The sequence below is a fragment of the Oncorhynchus nerka genome, linkage group LG18 (assembly GCF_034236695.1).
Source record: "Oncorhynchus nerka isolate Pitt River linkage group LG18, Oner_Uvic_2.0, whole genome shotgun sequence".
Classification (NCBI taxonomy): domain Eukaryota; kingdom Metazoa; phylum Chordata; class Actinopteri; order Salmoniformes; family Salmonidae; genus Oncorhynchus; species Oncorhynchus nerka.
In genome coordinates, this window is record NC_088413.1 from 24,954,851 (window position 1) to 24,978,265 (window position 23,415).

The window sequence follows — 23,415 nt, forward strand, 5'->3', positions numbered from 1 at the left end:
TAATCCTGTAATAGTGTGGCATTTGATGTAATCCTGTAATAGTGTGGCATTTGATGTAATCCTGTAATAGTGTGGCATTTGATGTAATCCTGTAATAGTGTGGCATTTGATGTAATCTGTAATAGTGTGGCTGTAATAGTGTGGCATTTGATGTAATCCTGTAATAGTGTGGCATTTGATGTAATCCTGTAATAGTGTGGCATTTGATGTAATCCTGTAATAGTGTGGCATTTGATGTAATCCTGTAATAGTGTGGCATTTGATGTAATCCTGTAATAGTGTGGCATTTGATGTAATCCTGTAATAGTGTGGCATTTGATGTAATCCTGTAATAGTGTGGCATTTGATGTAATCCTGTAATAGTGTGGCATTTGAACATCCTTTTTTTCTGGACACGTCTGCATCATCTTTTGACATATAAGTCTGTATCTTGTGTTTTATTGACGGAATAATTCTGTCTGTATCTAATAAATAGAGATGATTAGTTCACCTCAGTTTTCTTTTATCAATGGGAACTGCTGTCAGCACTTCGATGCAGAGCAGTGGTGTGGTTTCTCCAACAACGTACATAACGTTCTGAGAACCATATGTTTCTTAGAGCTTGGTGAGAGCGTGGTTGTCCTGTGGTTATTTTGCATACAACCTTCCCATAACGTTTCCTACAGGTTTCTATTTAAATGAATGTTCTCAAATTGTTCAGAGAACAATGTTCTTCCATGGGAAGAACAGGACTTCAGCACAACGTTTTCTGCAGGTTTTCTCATGTTCTATTTAAAGTAATGTTCTCAGAACATTAAAAAAACTGCCATGAAAACATGACATTCTTTCAACATCCTTTGAATGTTATTTAAAAACATATTCCTTTCCGAGCATCAACAAAATTCTCTATCCTCTATCTTAAGTGTGTTTGGGTGTGTTGGCTGCAACTACTTAATGGCCACACCTGATCTTAATGAGTGCTTATTTTGAAATGGTCTGTTTGAATAGACTAAAATGAACAGCTTTCTATGAGTTAAAAAAACATGGCATGCTAGTTCCATGGGTTTGCATGATTAATGCCTAAGCAAATGAATTGTGCTTGGAGTTCAAAACAGTTAACCTAAACTAGCTGTGTTATTGAAACAGTCTCAGGACATAATTTAATTACCCTCAAATAACCTGTTCTCAGGTAATAAAACCCCCCAGGAAAACTTCCAGGGAACCATAGAATAACCTCCCTGCAACCTAGAAATGTAAGTCCCCAGAACAGGCAACATTTTTACTTCCATTCTCAGAATGTTCAAAATATGTTCCGTTTTAACCGTCAGGAAACGTATGGCTTCATCTCTAGAACCAATGGGAACCAATGGGAAACAAAAAAACGCATGTCCCCACAACTTCCAAGGATCCAAATGTGCTAGCTGGGGTGTTTGTTTGATTAAAATACTTTACCCGGCGCCTGTCTCGTTTGCTCAGGCCATCCCCATTGTGGCATAAGTTTCTGTTTGTAGAAAAATGTAAACTCAAGTTTCGTTTTCGTTCCTTGCTGTTATTGCATATGGTCGCGTTCATCCCTTTTCCCCTTCAGAACGCACTGACTCACAGGGCACAGAAAGACCGCTCTGACCATCAAGATGAGCTGATTATTGATACGTTTAGAAGGCGACAATAATAACACATTGACAATGTTTTCGTGGGGAGAGAACAGCCGTGATGGCTTCGGTTTAGTAAAGTCGAATGGTTTGGTAAAGGCGAACACGGATAGTTGCCTAAATGTCATACTCACGAAATCTCCAATTGCGCATCTGTCCGCGGGTAATAAAGTGGTCGCGTTTATCAGAAGTAATGGGAAAGTGTCATTCGCTTGCAGGATGCACGAGTATAAAGATGGGAAAAGGGTCACATGGAAACTGAGTAAGTACCTTTCCTAAATGTTTTCCCGCAACACCATACATAGAAAAAAGGGTTCCAAAGGGGTTCATCAGCTGGCCCCATAGGAATACCCTTTTGGGTTCCAGGTAGAATATTTTTGGGTTCCATGTAGAACCCAAAGGCGTTCTACCTGGAAACAAAAGAGTTTTCAGTGTTCCCATCCCCACTCAGACCACTCCCAAACAGTCCTGGCCAAATTCTTGTTTGAGAAATTGCTCTTTGCTAGGAAGTTTATTATTATTATAATTTTTAATTGAAAACATTGCGTAAGGTACTTAATTGTTACCGAGAAATGATTTGATATTGAAATAAAAATGGCTGCATTGGACCTTTTACAAATATTTTATTTATATTTTATTTGTATAGAGGGTGTGGAGTGCAGGGAGAAGATTCTGGCTCTGAGTTGCGGAGATGCCCATGTTGTTTTACTGTCTGAGGAGGGCAGAGTTTTTTGTCTTACCTCTGCCTCCAATGTTCCCAGGTAGGACAGAATGACACATTTCTATTTCGGCCTACTCACACAATGTTTTGATGCATCTGTCAATTTGATCAACTGAACATATTGAAATAGTCACTTTTGGTCTGTCTGTTTCTCTTGTGTTTTCTCAGCCCAGTGGGTAACTTGAATCAGGTAATTCAGGTTGCATGTGGAGACCACCATTCCATTGCACTAACCCAAGGTAAACAATCCCATTCTAAATCACTCAGTTTGAAACGGGATATGATAGGAGGTTGTCTGTGCTCTTTGAATGTCCTTTATACCAAATAGTCTCTGTTCCAGGTACATAGATATCAACATGAGAATACTGAAGAGATGGAGACCCGCACACTGTCAAAACAATAAAAAAAATAAATGGAGGTTTTAATGATAAAATCTAGATGTTTTAATGGGACATGCCTTCAAGTTCATAGTGCAGAAATAAAGGGTGATAATAAACTAAATCAGTTTGAGAAGGTTCACAATAGACATTTAAAATAAAACTACATTTATCACATACTCTAACAATGCAGCACGTGTCCTGTGAGATTTCCTATGTACAGATATGATTTTACCTTCCATTAGATGGTAAAGTGTTCACGTGGGGCCAGAACTCCAGAGGACAGCTGGGTTTGGGGAAGGGAGAGCCCAGCACCTTGTCTCCCCAGCCCCTCAAGTCTCTGTCAGGTATCCCCCTGGCTCAGATCACCGCTGGGGGAGACCACAGCTTCGCCCTGTCCCTCTCTGGAGCCGTGTTCGGCTGGGGCAAGAACGGCGCCGGACAGCTGGGACTGGGGGACACAATAGGTACTGTATACACAAATATTATAAAATAATATCTCTTTCATTAATAGTTGGTATGTTTTAAAGAAAAGGAGTACGTTTGATATGTTTGAAGCAGACAGTATGAAATCATTATCATTATTTAGTTCAAAAAAAAAAAAAAGACGAGCAAGGAAGAAAAGAAAATCGGTGAAATCTATTTTCTACAGACAGACCTGCTCCAGCTCCTGTTGATTGCCTGAATCTAAAGAAGACCGTTGCTGTTTCCTGTGGAGGGGAGCATACTGCTGTTCTGACAAAGGTTCTGACGTTTTTTACACAACAATATTTCCAACTGATACCATGTTTTTTCTCCCAGTACCATTAAGATCTAAAGAATGTTTGGACCAATGATGTCTTGCTGGTTGCCATCACATACAGTAGAAACATTCATATCAACAACAGGAGCCGAACACATCACCTTGATAACTGTGTGAATGGCTTTTGTTCTAGGGAGGTTTAGTGTTCACATTTGGCTCGGGTCGATATGGACAGCTTGGACACAACACTCTCAGAAATGAACTACGACCTCGACTGGTGGCCGAACTCTGGGGGGCAAAGGTGACCCAGATAGCCTGTGGAAGGTATGTAGTTACTAGATTGATTGATATAAGTCATGTGAATCTCTGTACAATCATACATAGTCACACAAAGATCAATGGATGTAGCTTGGAGTGTCACTGGGAATATTATTAGATATATCCATTCTTAGGGATCACAGTTGATTTGTGATTTTTCCTTGACCTACAATCCTGTTTGTCAAATTAGAAACCACACATTGGCGTTTGTGGGCTCCTTCAAAAAGATCTACTCATTTGGGCGTGGAGAGCAAGGGCAGCTGGGAAATGGAGTCAAGATGGATCAGTCTGTGCCTCTGCCAGTACAGCTACCACAGGGTAGTTAAATCATTTATTTTCCTCTGCATAATGTGACCTAATTAAAATGCAATACAGTACTTCGGCAGAAATGTTGGTCTCTATAAAATGATAAAATAACAGGTTTATAACTTTCAGACCACATTGATGACCAGCAAATTGAACAAACCTTTGCTGGAGGAAACCATTCTTTTGCCGTGTGCAGTTCCGCTAAGGTATTGCATTTACAGATAGTTTGTTCTGAGTGAGTCCTTAGTATTCAAGATTGTTTTTATACACTACGACAAATTGTTATTACAGGAATCAGGAAAAGGGATGAATGACTCCCGTGTTGAAAAAATGATTCAAACATTAGACAATGACGTCATTGACAGATGGATCTTGCAATGCGACTCAAAATCATGGGAGAAAATACAGAAGTAAGTACCTCACATGACAAAAAGTATGTGGACACCTGCTGGTCGAACATCTCATTCCAAAATCATGGGCATTAATATGGAGTTTGTACCCCCTTTACTGCTATAACAGCCTCCATTTTTCTGGGAAGGATTTCCACTAGATGTTGGAACATTGCTTCGGGACTTGCTTCCTTCAGCCACAAGAGCATTAGTGAGTTCGGTTACTGATGTTGGGCGATTAGGCCTGGCTCGCAGTCGGCGTTCCAATTCATCCCAAAGTTGTTCGATGGGGTTAAGGTTAGCGCTCTGTGCAGGCCAGACAAGTTCTTACACACTGATCTCGACACCATTTGTGTATGGACCTCGCTTTGTGCATGGGGGCATTGCCATGCTGAAACAAGAAAGGGCTTTCCACAAAGTTGGAAGCACAAAGTCGCCTAGAATTGTATGCTGTAGCATTAAGATTTCCCTTTACTGGAACTAAGGGGCCTAGTCCAAACCACAGTTGGCACTATGCATTCGGGCAGGTAGTGTTCTCCTGGCATCCGCCAAAACCAGACTAGTCCGTCGGACTGCCAGATGGTGAAGTGTGATTCATCACTCCAGAAAGCGTGTTTCCACTGCTCCAGAGTCCATTGGTGGCGAGCTTTACACCACTCCAGCCAATGCTTGGCATTATTGCACATGCTATACGGCTGCTCGGCCATGGAAACCCATTTCATGAAGCTCCCGACGAACAGTTCTTGTGCTGAGGTTGCTTCCAGAGGCAGTTTGGAACTCGGTAGTGAGTGTTGCAACCGAGAACATTTTTTTTTTTTTACGCACTTCAGCACTCAGCGGTCCCATTCTGTGAGCTTGTGTGGCCTACCACTTCGTGGCTGAGCCGTTGTTGCTCCTAGATGTTTCCACTTCACAATAACAGCGTTTACAGTTGACCGTGGAAGCTGTAGCAGGGCAGAAATTTGACGAACTGACTTGTTGGAAAGGTGGCATCCTCTGACAGTGAAACGTTGAAAGTCACTGAGCTCTTCAGTCAGGTGATTCTACTGCCAGTGTTTGTCTATGGAGATTACATGGCTGTGTACTCGATTTTATACACCTGTCAGTAACCAGTGTGGCTGAAATAGCCAAATCCACTAATTTGAAGGGGTGTCCACATACTTTTATATATATAGTGTATGATACAAATAAACCTGATGCCCAGGCTCAATACAAATAAACAACTCATGATGGTTGATAATTGGACAAGGCAACACAAACATACATGACTCAGTGACACAAAACAACTACTGAAAAGATGAAGGTCTCAGGAACTTACATACACTGGACTATAAGAATCTTCACATTTATTTTCAGGGAAATCACAGAAACGTTCTCTTCTGCATCATGTTTAAATGGGAGCTTCCTGGACAAAAGGTAAGAACTCACTGCCTATCCATGATTGTTTTATCACATTATTGAATACTTTTATTGTTTTTTTGTTGCATATTTAATAGTATTTCTTGGTCTTGTTACTCTAGTTGTGACAAACACTACCAAACCTCACTGAAGCACTCTGGCCTGGACTTGTCACTCGCCCGAAAGGCTTTTCAAAGGCTTGCAGAAAAGGACAAAGTTCTGGCTGAGGTATCATTTCATTTATTATCTTTATGATCAGATACTTATTTTCAATACTTCTGTTTGTTGTCCTTGATATTCAATTTGACCACTTAAGTCATTTAGTTGTGACCCACAAGCACTCCTGTCATGGTTCTAGGTTGAAGATGTTGTCCAGCGCATTCTCCTTCCCTCCCTGAGTAAGGATCCCATTGGGGTGGAGGGTCTGAGGGTGTACCTCATCATCCCTGAGCTCCTGAGGGTTCTCCTAAAACAACAACGTGGCATAGACATTACTGAGGCCTTCGCTGCTGCCATCCTCAGACTGAACCCAGACAAGCTCCAGGTCCTTGGTAAAGTCACCATCCATCAATACAAGTCTTGTCTTTTATTTTCCTCTCTTCTATTCTCTTCTATTTTCTTCTGTTCTATTCTATTCTCTTTTTTTTTATATATATATGAGGTCATCTGTGTGCTCTTGTATCAACTAAACTCCAGGCTAATTCCAACAGAGGGCCTATGGTCGACACTGTCACATTCCTTCTTCCGAACCGTGGTGAAAACATTCCATTCCGTGTCAGCAGAGTACCTTCACCAGATGGCAGTCAAACGATGTGATCATAGAAAATCATTAAAGAAGACTTTTGGGGTTCTGAAAAGGCTTTATGATGTGGGTATTACTTGATCATTTCAAATATTGCTCATGGCCACAAATCATTTTAAATGTTCACTGCACTGCATATCAATATTCTCTCTTGCATGTAGGCGAACAGCAAGAGACACAGAAGAATCACAGTTGACACTTTCCATATCAACAAAATCAGTTCTCTCTTTCAGGCTAAGCTGGTTTGTACAATACAATGCATTTCATACACATTTCTGCAACAATCATTTAATGAAAAACCATGCAATGTTATATTTCAGGTCCTGCAATGCAATGCATAATGTCTACTATCACCTCTATCCAAACTCAGGTACAGGACTTAGATTCAGAACTGAGAGAGCTGGTCTGGGATATCTCAGGAGAGGATGACACATATTGGATTGAAAGTGAGATGATATTGAGCAAAATAGAATGTTATAAGGTATGTTATTTTTCTATCACTAGCAACATTTGTATTTTAACGTAACAAATGCCTACGTAAACAATATATATATATTGAAAACTGTCTTGGAATCGACTACAGCCAAGGTAGTTGGGAAATTACACTAGGTTGTATTTTGAGTGTAAAATCCCTTTACATTTTGCACTTTAGGATAACATATTATGCCTCCTGAAGGACTACCCCTGTATCCTGGACACTGAAGCCAAATGTACAGTGTGGATGTATGCATTTGATCAGATCAAAGTAAGTACCTGCATTTTTTTAAACTACACTGTAAAAAATGACTTTTGATCAACCTAAAAAAGTTGCATCAACTGGTTAGAAGTAAATGAGTCAGGTTTTCTCAATTGAAAAAAAAACATTTGTTGAAACCAAATACATGACTTAATTTAACCGTTATATTTGATTATTAAGAAGACATCAAATCTATGAAATAAACACATATGGAATCATATGTCAAAAAAGTGTTAAACAAATCAAAATATATTTTAGATTCTTTAAAGTAGCCATCCTTTGCCTTGAAGACAGCTTTGCACGCTCTTGGCATTTTATCAACCAGCTTCACCTGGAATTATTTTCCAACAGTCTTGAAGGAGTTCCCACAAATGCTGAGCACTTGTTGACTGCTTTTCCTTCACTCTGCGGTCCAACTCATCCCAAACCATCTCAATTGGATTGAGGTCAGGTGATTGTGGAGGCCAGGTCATCTGTGTCAGGACCCGGTTACGAACTCAGGTCTCCAGTGTGAGAAACAGTCACTTAGTAAACTGAGCCACTAATAGTCGGCAGAACCCAGAAGATGAGGCAGACACAGCAGTACTAGAGACAGTGATTTAATAAAGAAAAAAGATCTTCAGGCAAAAATATAAATCCACAACGTCAAAAGTAATTCCAAGAGAAGAAATGTATATCCTCCAAGACACAAGGAAAATTCACAAAGTGGTAAGAACAGCAGGGAAAAAACAAACCTCAAAATAATAATCAAAAATAAACAAGAACAAAACCAGAGTACCCCAAGAAAATCCAACTAGAGAAACAAAAGTTCACAGCATGGCTGGGTGCTAACATACAAACACAGAGCAAAGAACTGAGGAACACTAAGAGTTTAAATACATTCAAGGGAAATGAGGGACAGGTGCAACTAATAACTAGAACAAGGGAAAAACAAAAGGGTCAAAAAAGCACAATGGGGGAATCTAGTGACCAAAACCTGAACAATCCTGGCCAAATCCTGACAATCTGATGCAGCACTCCATCACTCTCCTTCTTGGTAAAATAGCCCTTCACAGCCTGGAGGTGTGTTGGGTCATTGTCCTGTTGAAAAACAAATTATAGTCCCACTAAGCTCAAACCAGATGGGATGGCGTATCGCTGCTGTGGTTAATGCTGGTTAAGTATGCCTTGAAATAGAAATAAATCACTGACAGTGTCACCAGCAAAGCACTATCACACCTCCTCCTCCATGCTTCACGGTGGGAACCACACATGTGGAGATCATCCGTTCACCTAGTCTGCATCTCACAAAGACACTGTGGTTGGGACAAAAAAATCTCAAATTTGGACTCATCAGACCAAAAGACAGATTTCCACCGGTCTAATGTCCCAAGCAAGTCTCTTCTTTTTAGTAGTGGTTTCTTTGCAACAATTCAACCATGAGTCTACTCTGAACAGTTGATGTTGAGATGTGTCTGTTATTTGAACTCTGTGAAGCATTTATTTGGGCTGCAATATGAGGTGCAGTTAACTCTAATGAACTGATCCTCTGCAGCAGAGGTAACTCTGGGTCTTCCTTTTCTGTGGCGGTCCTCATGAGACCCAGGTTCATCATAGCGCTTGATGGTTTTTGCGACGGCATTTGAAGAAACTTTCAAAGTTCTTGAAATCTTCCGCATTGACTGACCTTTGTCTCAAAGTAATGATGGCTTGTAGTTTCTCTTTGCTTATTTGAGCTGTTCTTATCATAATATGTACTTGGTCTTTTACCAAATAGGGCTATCTTCTGTATACCACCCCTACCTTGTCACAACTGCTTGTCTCAAGATATTCCACAAATTAACTTTTAACAAGGCACACCTATTAATTGAAATGCATTCCAGGTGACTACCTCATGAAGCTGGTTGAGAGAATGCCAAGAGTGTGCAAAGCTGCCATCAAGGCAAAGGGTGGCTACTTTGAAGAATCTCAAATATCAAATATATTTTGATTTGTTTAATACTTTTTTGGTTACTACATTATTCCATATGTTATTTCATAGTTTTGATGTTTTCACTATTATTCTACAATGTAGAAAATAGTAAAAATAAAGAAAAAACCTTGAATGAGTAGGTGTGTCCAAACTTTTGACTGAGTGTATATATAACCCATTTTATCATGTTGGAATTACCTATCCAAATTTCTTCACTTGGGTTACAAGCAATTAAATCCCTGTCCTGTTAATCAAGATATTAAGATGGTTCCATAACATGGAAAAATTACTCCAAACACTTTCACATTAACTGGTAACAATATTGTAACCAAATGGTGACCATCTCATTAATAGAAATCTTTCTAAACTCTTTACTAAAACAGTACTTACATGGATCTCATTTAAGATTCAGTGCTGGCAGTGAACATACAGTATTACCATTAACCTCTACGGGACAACCCCCCATACATTTTTATATTCAAATGTAGGAACTGGGTTGTACAGTTTTTACTCCTGCTGTGTCTTGCATTTCAAAGATGATGGAACCACAACAACAACAAAAAAGGAAAACCCATATTTTTTTCTTTGTATTATCTTTCACCAGATCTAATGTGTTATATTCTCCTACACTCATTTCACATTTCCACCAACTTCAAAGTGTTTCCTTTCAAATGGTATCAAGGATATGCATATCCTTGCTTCAGGTCCTGAGCTACAGGCAGTTAGATTTGGGTATGTCATTTTAGGCAAAAATTTAAAAAAGGGTCCAATCCTTATGAGGTTGAACAAATGACATGGAATGACAGTCACTCTCAGGGATAGCCAAAAATAACAATCTGAAAGTCACGACCCCAATAGTCCACCCCTCCAACTCATCTGATAGGCTGCCACCGATACATTGCGCCCACTGCTATGAGGTGTTGAAAGCAATTTAGACGCTTTCATTCAATTCAAAAATCACATTGATCTGTCAAATTCGTTATTTGATTTCAGACAAATTGAATAGAGCACTTAAGACGAACAACAGTGCCATGCCACCTTTAGTTTTTACAGTGTATGTTAGACATTATCCAGATTGAAGTTGCTGGGCACAAGGCACATTTAGTTTTCAAAAATTATAATATTTTGCTGTTCTGCCAAAGAGTTTTCACTAATATTCACATACCTTTTAATAATCTTATCCAAGGATTGTCATGAGGACATCGAATACGGTTGGTTTTGTGACGACACCCTAAAGGTGGCTCGGGAAACACTTCTGGATGATACCTTTCAGCAACTGCGAAAAATGATTTGCCACATGGTGGCTTTAAAGGTAAGTGTTCTGCTTTTCTGTATTTTGGAGAATGTGGTAGCTTTCTGTGTGACTATTTAGGTTTATCATCTCAAGTGTTCTAAACTGTTTTTGTCTCCAGGTGAAGTTTCAAGCTGAGAATGGTGTGGATGAAGGTGGTGTTTCACTGGAATTCTTCAGCCTCCTGGGGAGGGAACTTCTCACAATGGAACCAAAGACACTGGAGGTTTACGAGTCTGGACTAGCATGGCTCACAACAGATGTACGTTCCATATTCAGTTACATATTGTTCCCAGATTTAACTCAATATTTCCCCACAATTTAATTTACTAACTTAGAAATATCCATTCTTAGAAATGCCAATTATGGTACTGTTATTATACTATAAAATATTTGTAATATTTAATGGCTTGTGGCATTGTATTTATTTATTTTTATCCATAGGACGGTGGTATCACTGATGAATTCTACTTACTTGGGCTGCTCTGTGGGAAGGCACTGTATAATCAGTGTGTTCTGAACCTCTGCTTCCCTCTGGCTCTCTTCAAGAAGCTTCTGGGTCTGACTACAACATTGGATGACCTTAAAGAGCTGTCTCCAACTGAAGCAAGGTACAATTATTCTGCTGAAAAAGAAGAGGGGTCCATAATATATGTTCATCTCTTCAACTGCTGCTACAGAACAGTGTAAAAGTAGAAAGTCTCAAAACACCATGATTGTGTCATGAAACCAGGAAAAGTAGTGCACCTAAGATGAGATCCGGTGTTTCGAGGGGGTTTGAATGTAAACCCAAGGGAAGTGTTTTGATGCAGAAAACACACCCAAAGTGGTTTTTCAACCTGAATATTTGTGTTTTTAAGAGAATGTTGTGAAAACACTTTTTAGGGTTTCAATGCATGTAAAAGGAACCATCAAAACACAAAAACTATGTTTCTCATACAATCACTGGTTCACTGGTTCATCAATATTGATTGATGATAAGGGCCCATGGAGAATCATTTTTTGTGGAATTCTTTTTTTCAATGCTTTATTTAGACAGGTTAGAAACAGGAAGGGCAGTAAGGTACATTTCGTTGGAATTTTACCCACTCAACTACGCAGCCACACTGTAAGAAATTATTCTGAGGTGAATTGAAATTGGCAACAAAAAGACCAACATATACTTTATAAAAATGAATGCAAGTCGTGCAGAGCCCATGTCTAGCGATAACGTACCTGGCCCAGACATGTCATCCCTCTCCCCATCAAAGACCGGGGTTAAATTCTCCGCTCCAACCCTTCAATCTGTTTCTCCCACCTATCTGTATCTCCTCTGTCATTTCAGAACCGTCTCAATAAAGTGTAAAAATACCCCCCCCAAAACATTTTTTTTTTTTAAATGAATGCAAGTCGTTTCAATGATTTGTTAATGTCATTTTACCAAAATAATGTATGAATAAATCCAACTTAATATGTTTCTTAAAATGTAGGTATCTTTCATGAGGATAACCAAAACATTTCACGATGATGTTTCAACGGAACGACTTGATTAGTGTAGTGTCAACAACGCAGCCACTGCCAGCTAGCCTACAAAGTCAACAACGCAGCCACTGCCAGCTAGCCTACTTCAGCAGTACTGTATCATTTTAATCATTTTAGTCAATAAGATTCTTGCTACGTAAGCTTAACTTTCTGAACATTCGAGACGTGTAGTCCACTTGTCATTCCAATCTCCTTTGCATTAGCGTAGCCTCTTCTGTAGCCTGTCAACTATGTGTCTGTCTATCCCTGTTCTCTCCTCTCTGCACAGGCCATACAAACGCTCCACACCGCGTGGCCGCGGCCACCCTAATCTGGTGGTCCCAGCGCGCACGACCCACGTGGAGTTCCAGGTCTCCGGTAGCCTCTGGAACTGCCGATCTGCGGCCAACAAGGCAGAGTTCATCTCAGCCTATGCCTTCCTCCAGTCCCTCGACTTCTTGGCACTGACGGAAACATGGATCACCACAGATAACACTGCTACTCCTACTGCTCTCTCTTCGTCCGCCCACGTGTTCTCGCACACCCCGAGAGCTTCTGGTCAGCGGGGTGGTGGCACCGGGATCCTCATCTCTCCCAAGTGGTCATTCTCTCTTTCTCCCCTTACCCATCTGTCTATCGCCTCCTTTGAATTCCATGCTGTCACAGTTACCAGCCCTTTCAAGCTTAACATCCTTATCATTTATCGCCCTCCAGGTTCCCTCGGAGAGTTCATCAATGAGCTTGATGCCTTGATAAGCTCCTTTCCTGAGGACGGCTCACCTCTCACAGTTCTGGGCGACTTCAACCTCCCCACGTCTACCTTTGACTCATTCCTCTCTGCCTCCTTCTTTCCACTCCTCTCCTCTTTTGACCTCACCCTCTCACCTTCCCCCTACTCACAAGGCAGGCAATACGCTCGACCTCATCTTTACTAGATGCTGTTCTTCCACTAACCTCATTGCAACTCCCCTCCAAGTCTCCGACCACTACCCTGTATCCTTTTCCCTCTCGCTCTCATCCAACACTTCCCACACTGCCCCTACTCGGATGGTATCGCGCCGTCCCAACCTTCGCTCTCTCTCCCCCGCTACTCTCTCCTCTTCCATCCTATCATCTCTTCCCTCTGCTCAAACCTTCTCCAACCTATCTCCTGATTCTGCCTCCTCAACCCTCCTCTCCTCCCTTTCTGCATCCTTTGACTCTCTATGTCCCCTATCCTCCAGGCCGGCTCGGTCCTCCCCTCCCGCTCCGTGGCTCGACGACTCATTGCGAGCTCACAGAACAGGGCTCCGGGCAGCCGAGCGGAAATGGAGGAAAACTCGCCTCCCTGCGGACCTGGCATCCTTTCACTCCCTCCTCTCTACATTTTCCTCTTCTGTCTCTGCTGCTAAAGCCACTTTCTACCACTCTAAATTCCAAGCATCTGCCTCTAACCCTAGGAAGCTCTTTGCCACCTTCTCCTCCCTCCTGAATCCTCCCCCTCTTCCCTCTCTGCAGATGACTTCGTCAACCATTTTGAAAAGAAGGTCGATGACATCCGATCCTCGTTTGCTAAGTCAAACGACACCGCTGGTTCTGCTCACACTGCCCTACCCTATGCTCTGACCTCTTTCTCCCCTCTCTCTCCAGATGAAATCTCGCGTCTTGTGACGGCCGGCCGCCCAACAACCTGCCCGCTTGACCCTATCCCCTCCTCTCTTCTCCAGACCATTTCCGGAGACCTTCTCCCTTACCTCACCTCCCTCATCAACTCATCCCTGACCGCTGGCTACGTCCCTTCCGTCTTCAAGAGAGCGAGAGTTGCACCCCTTCTGAAAAAAAACCTACACTCGATCCCTCCGATGTCAACAACTACAGACCAGTATCCCTTCTTTCTTTTCTCTCCAAAACTCTTGAACGTGCCGTCCTTGGCCAGCTCTCCCGCTATCTCTCTCAGAATGACCTTCTTGATCCAAACCAGTCAGGTTTCAAGACTAGTCATTCAACTGAGACTGCTCTTCTCTGTATCACGGAGGCGCTCCGCACTGCTAAAGCTAACTCTCTCTCCTCTGCTCTCATCCTTCTAGACCTATCGGCTGCCTTCGATACTGTGAACCATCAGATCCTCCTCTCCACCCTCTCCGAGTTGGGCATCTCCGGCGCGGCCCACGCTTGATTGCGTCCTACCTGACAGGTCGCTCCTACCAGGTGGCGTGGCGAGAATCTGTCTCCTCACCACGCGCTCTCACCACTGGTGTCCCCCAGGGCTCTGTTCTAGGCCCTCTCCTATTCTCGCTATACACCAAGTCACTTGGCTCTGTCATAACCTCACATGGTCTCTCCTATCATTGCTATGCAGACGACACACAATTAATCTTCTCCTTTCCCCCTTCTGATGACCAGGTGGCGAATCGCATCTCTGCATGTCTGGCAGACATGTCAGTGTGGATGACGGATCACCACCTCAAGCTGAACCTCGGCAAGACGGAGCTGCTCTTCCTCCCGGGGAAGGACTGCCCGTTCCATGATCTCGCCATCACGGTTGACAACTCCATTGTGTCCTCCTCCCAGAGCGCTAAGAACCTTGGCGTGATCCTGGACAACACCCTGTCGTTCTCAAATAACATCAAGGCGGTGGCCCGTTCCTGTAGGTTCATGCTCTACAACATCCGCAGAGTACGACCCTGCCTCACACAGGAAGCGGCGCAGGTCCTCATCCAGGCACTTGTCATCTCCCGTCTGGATTACTGCAACTCGCTGTTGGCTGGGCTCCCTGCCTGTGCCATTAAACCCCTACAACTCATCCAGAACGCCGCAGCCCGTCTGGTGTTCAACCTTCCCAAGTTCTCTCACGTCACCCCGCTCCTCCGCTCTCTCCACTGGCTTCCAGTTGAAGCTCGCATCCGCTACAAGACCATGGTGCTTGCCTACGGAGCTGTGAGGGGAACGGCACCTCAGTACCTCCAGGCTCTGATCAGGCCCTACACCCAAACAAGGGCACTGCGTTCATCCACCTCTGGCCTGCTCGCCTCCCTACCACTGAGGAAGTACAGTTCCCGCTCAGCCCAGTCAAAACTGTTCGCTGCTCTGGCCCCCCAATGGTGGAACAAACTCCCTCACGACGCCAGGACAGCGGAGTCAATCACCACCTTCCGGAGACACCTGAAACCCCACCTCTTTAAGGAATACCTAGGATAGGATAAAGTAATCCTTCTCACCCCCCTGAAAAGATTTAGATGCACTATTGTAAAGTGGCTGTTCCACTGGATGTCATAAGGTGATTGCACCAATTTGTAAGTCGCTCTGGATAAGAGCGTCTGCTAAATGACTTAAATGATGATATAAATGAATACTCCTGCAAAATTAAGGTTTTGTCTCCTTCAAGTTGGTGGCAGCTCAGTTGCCACTAGTTTGGGTGTTACAAAGCACTTCATTTGAACAGTGTAGTTGTTTTACAGATATACTATTATCTCCTCATATTACATTTCTACTGTTTGTTTGTTTAAAATTAGTGGCTTGCAGTATGTGTTGGATGAAGATGAGGAGGTTGTTGAAGCGCTGGATTTGGTTTTCATGGTAAGAGAGAATTGATACCTTTAGCTGTTTTTGGTAGCCTACACAGGTAACCCCAGCTGATGCAGTACTAATCTTTATTGTCTTTTGAAGGACAAAGGGCAAGAACTGATACCAAATGGAGAGGAGCTCCCAGTTACCATGGTCAACAGGTATATTTGATGATTTATCAATTTATGAATTTCTTGAATTAACTAAATGATTCCACAGGATGTGTTCTATACTCATAAACAAACATTGGTTTGCCATATATCATTCACAGGAAGAAATATGTTGACTTGTATGTTGACATGAAGCTCAACAAGTCAGTGCAGAGCCAGTTTGCAGACTTTGAGAGAGGCTTCCACAAAGGCTGCCCTACACAGACATGGAGGATGTTTCTACCTGAGGAGCTGATGACACTTCTACAAGGAGATGACAACTACGAGTGGGACAAGTTGAGAGAGGTCAAATTCTACCTGTTTAGATACGTAATAAGAGTACATAATTAACTATAATTTGAAATGCATGTATGGTAGCCTATATAGCAGCTCTGTAGTCAGAGTACCAGACTTTTTAGCTAACATTCCACTCCAAATGACATGAGTGGCAAGGAGTAGAATGTAATAGCTGAACAGAGATGGTAACCAGGCTAGCAGCTCTATGCTCCCGTGGTTAAATCTGGTCCCATCCTGTTTGGGCTATACAGTCTATGGCTATAATACAGTGGCATGGCCTACTGTACATGCAGTTGTTTCGTTATGTTTTTCTCTGCAATAACAGAATGCCAAGTCTCAAGGATATAGGCCCACAGATGACATCATCCAGAACTTCTGGAGGGTTTTCACAGAGTTCTCAGAGGAGGAAAAGAAGAAGTTCTTAAGTGAGTTAATTAACACAATTATGATTAACTAACTTCAATGGGGCAATCTGCAGTTGCTACATCCATTTTTGGACTTACAAATTTAATTTAATCCTAGTAAAAATTCCCTGTCTTAGGTCAGTTAGGATCACCACTTTTATTTTAAGAATGTGAAATGTCAGAATAATAGTAGTGATTTTATTTCAGCTTTTATTTCTTTCATCACATTCCCAGTTTGTCAGAGGTTTACATACACTCAGTTAGTATTTGGTTGCATTGCCTTTAAATTGTTTAACTTGGGTCAAATGTTTTGGGTAGCCTTCCACAAGCTTCCCACAATAAGTTGGGTGAATTCTGGCCCATTCCTCCTGACAGAGCTGGTGTAACTGAGTCAGGTTTGTAGGCATCCTTGCTCGCACACGCTTTTTCAGTTCTGCCCACAAATTTGCTATAGGATTGAGGTCAGGGCTTTGTGATGGCCACTCCAATACCTTGACTTTGTTGTCCTTCAGCCATTTTGCCACAACTTTGGAAGTATGCTTGCGGTCATTATCCATTTGGAAGACCCATTTGCGACCAAGCTTTAACTTCCTGACTGATGTCTTGAGATGTTGCTTCAATATATCCCCATAATGTTCCTACCTCATGATGCCATCTATTTTGTGAAGTGCACCAGTCCCTCCTGCAGCAAAGCACCCCCACAACATGATGCTGCCACCCCCGTACTTCACGGTTGGGATGGTGTTCTTCGGCTTGCAAGTCTCCCCCTTTTCCCTCCAAACATAACGATGGTCATTATGTCCAAACAGTTCTATTTTTGTTTCATCACACCAGAGGACATTTCTCCAAAAAGTAAGATCTTTGTCCCCATGTGCAGTTGCAAACCATAGTCTGGCTTTTTTATGGCTGTTTTGGAACAGTGGCTTCTTCCTTGCTGAGCGGCCATTCAGGTTATGTCGATATAGGACTTGTTTTACTGTGGATATAGATACTTTTGTACCTGTTTCCTCCAGCATCTTCACAAGATCCTTTGCTGATGTTCTGGGATTGATTTGCACTTTTTGCACCAAAGTATGTTCATCTCTAGGGGACAGAGCGCGTCTTCTTCCTGAGCGGTTTGACGGCTGCGTGGTCCCATGATGTTTATACTTGCGTACTATTGTTTGTACAGATGAATGTGGTACCTTCAGGCATTTGGAAATTGTTCCCAAGGAGGAACCAGCCTTGTGGAGGTCTACAATTTATTTTCTGAGGTCTTGGCTGATTTCTTTTGCTTTTCCTATGATGTCAAGCAAAGAGGCACTGAGTTTGAAGGTAGGCCTTGAAATACATCCACAGGTACACCTCCAATTGACTCAAATGATGTCAATTAGCCCATCAGAAGCTTCTAAAGCCATGACATAATTTTCTGGAATTTTCAAAGCTATTTAAAGGCACAGTCAACTTAGTGTATGTAAACTTCTGACTCACTGGAATTGTGATACAGTGAATTATAAGTGAAACAATCTGTCTGTAAACAATTGTTGGAAAAATTACTTATGTTATGCACAAACTAGATGTCCTAACTGACTTGCCACAACTATAGTTTAACAAGAAATTTGTGAAGTGGTTGAGAAACGCGTTTTACTGACTCCAACCTAAGTGTATGTTAACTTCCGACTTCAACTGTACCTTATTAGTTCCTCATACCCCATCAGAACCCAAAATATAAGCTTGTTTTTCTCCAATGTTTGTAAACAAAGTTAAGGTAAACAAACACTTTTATAGCCTCAAAACATGGTTACAACTATTTTGGATGGTCAGTCCTTTCATCCATAGCTCTGTCTATGAATTTGAGGGTGGTTAAATTTCTCCCTTCCTTCAGCTTTATACCGACACATTGGCGGAGAGGATGCTTTGTTATTGTTTCAACTGCTGATTGCCCCTTTAAGTAAATCATTGTAGCACTCCACAAATGCTTGGTCAGTTTATCATTCTTCTCCTCTAATTTCTAACTTCTAGCTTTTCTGACTGGAACGGACAGACTGCCCAGAGGACGAAGTCTCTCCAAACTGCAGATGCAAATCACGTCTTTGGGCAGCACTGACGCTGATGAATATTATCCGAAAGCACAAACCTGCTCTGTGACATTATGCCTCCCTAACTACAGCAGTATCGACACACTACAGGAGAAGCTTCTCCATGCTATCACCCACTGTGATGTGTTTGGAGATGCTTGAAATGGGAAGCATGTTACTAGTAGCCTAGCAGTTTGTTTTTATCTACGTCTGTCAGTATTATGATTTTATTTAGTCAATGAAGCACATTCAGAGCTAACACCTGAAAATATTCAGACATTAAGAGCAGTCTTTATAAATATAAACTTTCATAAATGCTTAATGTTTTTTCCTGTGAAACCACTATTAATAGAAACATTTACGCCTCCTCCGGACCCCTCGTAGCCTAATGTGCTGTTGATTGGTCAAATAATTATGAACTAAATGAATGAAAGCCAATCATACTTTAATGATCAAACAGTGGAGTAAATTGAGAGAAATTGAGAGCTCTTTATCTCTTTACAGATTGGCTGTGGGTATGAATTCTTAGGAACCCTCTTTCAGAAATGTTTGAATTTTAGCTAACCTTAACCCTTTTTCTATCCTTAACCTAATTATCCTGCTGCATTAATTATCCTAATTTGCTGTGTAAATTCTCCTAATCTCCTACGAAAAGTGAAATTCTAGTCAATTCTGACATAAACTGTAGGATATTCCATCTTGACAAAAAAAAACTTTTCCTGGTAGCTAAAGGTCCGAAGATTCTGAGCATGTGCGTAATTCTCTACTTTACGCACAGCCTCTGCTACAGTTTGGCTGCCCAGAGAACAGGATACTCCGGTGAATGGTGCTTGTTTAATAAAGTTAGATCAAAGCTGAATCAGTGTCTGCAGAATGAAATATAATAGCATCAGGGCTGTAGCTACATAAGAGGACAAATGAAAATAAGATCAGCTTTAATATTGCTGATAGATTGAGGCTTCTGTCAATGTAGTTGTCTGCATCATTTCCAATCCCCCATATATTTTGGGGGGTAAATATATATATATATTATTATTTGTATCCCTAAACGTACCACCCCTACCCTAATTGGAGTAAACTAATGGACAACAACACTTAGGCTTCTACTTCCAGTTTATACATACAATATACATTTTATGGATACAGTATATTTTACATTAGCTATCTTTTGTTTGTTTTTAGTCCCATCCTTCAGATACCCTCAACCCCTCCTATCTATCTTTGAAGACCTCCCAGTTTGATTTCTCTTGGCCATTATATTTTTTTCAACTGTGCTGTGTAGGGCCTGAACTTATTGTTGAGAGTTAGAATAGTAGAATACATATTCTGCAATTGGCAGTTTTCCTCTTGTTATATGTCACTCAATTAGCCCATATTAATTCATATTTTACAGATTGGTACATTAGCTATTTAAACTTGTACATTTTAGAAGACACTCTTATCCAGAGCAATTAGAGTTAAGTAACTTGCTTAAGGGCACATCAGCAGATTTTTTACCTAGTCGGCTTAGGGATTCAATCCACCATCTTTTCGGTTACCAGCACTTAGCAGCTAGGCTTCCTGCTACCATGTAGTAATCATGGCCAAATTACTGACCAGGCACACAGGGCACGTGCCCAGGGGGCCCCCATTGATTTGGTTAGTTGTTCTCACTCAGATATCATGTTAACATGACATAAGTCATGGTAAAATGTGTAGAATTGCAGGAAATTAGCTGTGAAACTGCAAAAAAATACAAGTTCTGTAATGCAAATGTATTTGTTTACCTTTTGTTAATAAAATACTTTTTCTGCTTACAGATTCCTCTGTACATATTCAATTATAGTTTTTAATCCTCCCAGTGCTGAGTTGATGTGAGTTAATGTGTAGTGGCTAATTGTATAGTTAATAGGCTCTGTGTTTGTAGATTGACTGAGGTGAATGACGCTACAACAACAACAGTGATAACGTCTGGGGGTAATTTTGCCTTGTTTTTGCCTTTTTCCAAATAGCATTTTTGAGTTTTTAAATTGTACAGAAATGCAGTATAGAAAGTCTATGGTGTGTTTGCGTCCACATGCCCACCTCCGTCCCCCTTAATGTTCCCTTACTTGGCAACTTGTTTCCAATCATCATCTCCCACCTTCATCATCGCCTGGCTGTAGGGTCTCATGTAGGGGTCCACACTCAGGAACACAGCCTCCAACTGTGGGTGTATTCATTAGTGAACAACGTACCAAAACGTTTTGCAGCGGAAAACATTTTGCAATTTTTTTGGGTAATTTGTTCAAATGTGTATTCATTAGTGCACACCGTTTTGCAAAGAATACGCATTTTTTTGGTGGGGGACAAATTCAGATTAGTCCCTCCCTGTTTCGGTGCAGATAACCTGTTTCTAATACAAATGTATTAACCACAGATTATCAAGTCATTTCACATAATATGGAATGTGTTAGAATTGCAAAATGAATGTGTTAATTTTGTGTGAAATTTTCAGTAGGGCTACTGCATGTGTCCAAGACAATTTTCCCCTCAGGGACAGTAAAGGGAAATTACTCCCATTTTCAACTTCATATTCATTATCTACACCAATCCAGTGTCTACATGTGTGAAAACAGTGCGCTTCTATGATCCGTGGTTAAAAAGATGAGAAGGTCCTAAAAAAGGCTTCTCTGTGACAACACAGGGTAGGATTCAAAGTTTAAAAAACTGATTAAAAAAAAACTGCAATGTGGTTCTACCCAGAGGGAAGGTATTATCTTGCTCCCCACATCCCCGTGAATCTCAGTGTTGGAAAACCTCTGTTTTTAAAACTTTTGATGATGTTATCAAGTAGAACTTTTTAATGTTACATATATATTTTTACAAAACATAGAAATGCACCGTTTCCACATATGTACACACTGGTATTGTGCTGCAGATAATGAAAGTAAGGTTGAAAAGTGGTGGAATTGCCCTTTAAAGTCTATCCTATCCTATCCTCACCTGTCCATCCCAGGGGCCTGTTGCACAAAACTAGGATAAGGGATTAAGCCAGGATATCTTGGTGATCCTGGCTCAATTGATCCGTAATCCGGTTGCACTAAAGATGGATAGGGGGCAGGAGGATATGTTATGGTATAAATTACCATGGAGATTTATTCTGTGGAGCTAGCCTGCTCCAGACCAGGCTAAATTCCAGGATCTATTTAATCTCATCCCTAATGTCAGTCAGCAGTCACCACAAATGGAAACCAATAGTTATTTCACTGCTCACTATACATTGTTATCACATATAACTAGACCCACTGTTATTATTTAAACGTTTGTGATCATTAATTTCAATGATTTTGGATAAAAAAAGATTTTTAGATGATGTTGCTATCATTAGATAATTTACAGTTTCCCATAGACTATAAGGCTATATATAAAATGATAGAATATTAGGGCTACAGAGGGGAAAAAAACACAAGTCATAATATTGTAACCAGTTGTTTTAAAGGAGGACAGATGTGGGGCATTTCGTGAAATTGTACTTCAGTATGGTTTCATAAACAAAGACATGCTGATGTGCCAGAATATTAAGTATCAAAACTGTAAAAACAATATGTAGCTTTTCTGCAGAAAGAACCAGCCTCATAAATTTATGACTTTATCCTTTTTCTTCAGTGTGGCCCTAGTACTCTGTCATATAAACAAATACACATTCCATATGAATATAAAAACACAATGTGTAACATTATGTTCCTTTATTGAATAAGGACAAAACAAAGCAGGTAAACCATCAGCTCCTTTCGAAACTGAAGTCACAGTGACTCTACAAGATGGAAAGCACAGAATCCAAGCATATTATACAAAATGATACATACACATTCAAAGGTCTGTATATAACACACCCTGCATGTCTGCACACTAAAATAAATGCAGGACAAATCCATACACATCAACTGAACAGACAAATGAATGGATGCAGTAGCCTCCCTGCAGCCTTGTATTACACACAGTATACCGCACAAACATCATAAGAGGCCAAATTCGCCAAAAAACGAACCCAAAAAAAACCAAATTCCTCTGCCACCGCAGGACATATTTAACCAAAATTGAAAGCACACATACTAACTAAAATAATTCAACACATATTGGTCCCTCAGCAGCCGACCACTGTCGTCATCAGGGAAGATTGCCGGATTGTCCCAGTCCATGGCTGGTGGCACTCTGGGGGCCCTCTCCTTCCTCAGGCAGGCCACATTGTGGAGGACAGCACAAGCCACAGTAATATCACATGCCCTAACAGGGCTGACCCTTAATTTGTGAAGGCAGTGAAAGCGTGCCTTCAGGAGGCCAAAGGTCATTTCAACTCTGGCCCTGGTCCTGGCATGGGCATGGTTGTAGGCCTGCTGTGCTTCCTGGGGGTCTGTGAAAGGTGTCAGGAGAAAAGGCTGGCAGCCATACCCCCTGTCTCCCAGCAACACACCAGAGAATTCACCTGTCAACACAAAATCTCATCATTACTACCTCATAAACACAGTGATATTCTTGACACAGCCATGATGGTTATAAATAGGGGTTGTGTGGCTTACCTTGTGATAGGCACTGATAGATTTCAGAGGCCCGAAAGATTCTGGAGTCATGGACTGAGCCAGGCCATTTTGCCACAACATTGCTGATCACACAGTCAGCATTGCAGACCATCTGAAATCATAAGATGAGGAATATTACACCAATCAATGCACATCACTGGCAATGCAGAGTGTTCGTCAATGGACAATATCAAAAAGTTATGTTCACCTGAACATTAATGCTGTGAAAGGATTTCCTATTCACAAAATCGGCCTCATGGGCACC

At 41.5% G+C, this 23,415-nt stretch overlaps 1 protein-coding gene and 1 long non-coding RNA gene across 4 annotated transcripts; one reads left to right on the forward strand and one right to left on the reverse strand.

Moving 5' to 3' along the window:
• Positions 1-1,525: 1,525 nt before the first annotated feature.
• On the forward strand, positions 1,526-20,408 carry LOC115117784 (probable E3 ubiquitin-protein ligase HERC3). Of its 3 annotated transcripts, none has more exons than XM_065003886.1 (24): positions 1,526-1,893; positions 2,278-2,392; positions 2,521-2,591; positions 2,975-3,196; positions 3,382-3,473; positions 3,665-3,795; positions 3,980-4,107; positions 4,225-4,301; positions 4,387-4,505; positions 5,841-5,900; positions 6,005-6,110; positions 6,241-6,433; positions 6,593-6,750; positions 6,846-6,926; positions 7,055-7,165; positions 7,337-7,429; positions 10,558-10,683; positions 10,784-10,924; positions 11,107-11,273; positions 15,654-15,717; positions 15,808-15,866; positions 15,977-16,150; positions 16,477-16,576; positions 18,557-18,646. In XM_065003886.1, exons 1-23 carry the CDS (start codon positions 1,665-1,667, stop codon positions 16,574-16,576), a joined length of 2,817 nt encoding a protein of 938 aa, XP_064859958.1. In that variant the 5' UTR covers positions 1,526-1,664; the 3' UTR covers positions 18,557-18,646. The 3 variants fall into 3 exon arrangements, with proteins under 3 accessions (XP_064859958.1, XP_064859957.1, XP_064859959.1); XM_065003885.1 differs by having other exon boundaries at positions 1,533-1,893; positions 15,977-16,160; positions 18,557-20,408; XM_065003887.1 differs by lacking the exon at positions 2,278-2,392 and having other exon boundaries at positions 1,868-1,893; positions 15,977-16,160; positions 18,557-20,408.
• Positions 20,409-22,049: 1,641 nt separating this feature from the next.
• On the reverse strand, positions 22,050-23,391 carry LOC135561841 (uncharacterized). The gene is made up of 2 exons (XR_010459680.1): positions 23,151-23,391; positions 22,050-23,056 (listed from the first exon to the last, which is right to left on the reverse strand). It is a non-coding gene; the product is annotated as an uncharacterized LOC135561841 (long non-coding RNA).
• Positions 23,392-23,415: the final 24 nt, after the last annotated feature.

Bases quoted from the DNA above. Each gene is read 5' to 3' on its own strand.
- LOC115117784 (XM_065003885.1), top strand. From the start codon at position 1,665: ATGTTTTCGTGGGGAGAGAACAGCCGTGATGGCTTCGGTTTAGTAAAG. The intron at 6,434-6,592 runs GTAAAGTCACCA...TAATTCCAACAG, and splicing joins AGACAAGCTCCAGGTCCTTG to AGGGCCTATGGTCGACACTG. The intron at 10,684-10,783 runs GTAAGTGTTCTG...TTTTGTCTCCAG, and splicing joins GCCACATGGTGGCTTTAAAG to GTGAAGTTTCAAGCTGAGAA.